General features: G+C 41.8%; 1 protein-coding gene across 2 annotated transcripts in view; it reads left to right on the forward strand.

The window, feature by feature from the left end:
* LOC118328255 (dynein heavy chain 12, axonemal-like) overlaps nt 1–718 on the forward strand; it is a 10,580-nt gene that overhangs the window by 9,176 nt on the left and 686 nt on the right. For both annotated transcript variants that reach the window (XM_035661892.1, XM_035661891.1), the window contains 2 exons: nt 64–192; nt 671–713. In XM_035661892.1, coding sequence (XP_035517785.1) covers nt 64–192; nt 671–713 — 172 coding nt within the window. The remainder of the gene's footprint in view (nt 1–63; nt 193–670; nt 714–718) is intronic.

Below are 718 nucleotides of genomic sequence, written 5' to 3' on the forward strand. Positions count from 1 at the left end.
TCTGGGAGGACAGTGGTTCTTGTATTTAATCTAAAACTGTGTGTGTGTGTGTGTGTGTGTTAGGTGGTTCTCAGGATGCTGTGTAGCTATGGTTACGATGTGGGGCGATGCTTTGACTGTCCCTATGGCAACAGCTCCCACATCCCTGAAGGCTACGAGGGATGGGCTAACACTGTGATTAAAGACACCTTGGTAATGAACAGAACCACACCAGTTGATCACACTGTAACAACAGTCTGTTTGAACTGTAGTCTCACAATATCAAATGTCAGTACATTTAACAAACAACCAAATCTAAATCTCCATATAAAACTATATTATTGGCTGATATAGTGTTAACACATTATTTAAACCCCCAAATATTGATATCAGTATCAGAATCCAGTATTGGTCAGGCTGTATTTTGAATGTTTTCTGTCCATATTACTGACAGCAAAACCTTCTGTAATCAGTTTCAACCTCAGACTGTTGTAGAAACCAAAACCGTTTGTTCCAGGCTGTTTATTTCTGCTGCAAAGTTGGGCATTTTAACAAGAGGCCTTATGGAGATTGGAGCCAGCCTCTAGTGGCCGTTTGAGGAACTGCAGTTTCTGTGACATTTGCTGTGGAAGCCGTTTGACTTTAACATATAAAACTCTTGTGTTGAAGCTCTGTCTGTCTGTCAGTGCAGTTCTGTGAGGTGATCGTTGTCTACTGGCTGAAGCACCTCTCAGGTCAG

This window comes from Morone saxatilis, unplaced genomic scaffold (genome assembly GCF_004916995.1).
Source record: "Morone saxatilis isolate NCDOM2014 unplaced genomic scaffold, NCSU_SB_2.0 Contig18, whole genome shotgun sequence".
Lineage (NCBI taxonomy): Eukaryota > Metazoa > Chordata > Actinopteri > Moronidae > Morone > Morone saxatilis.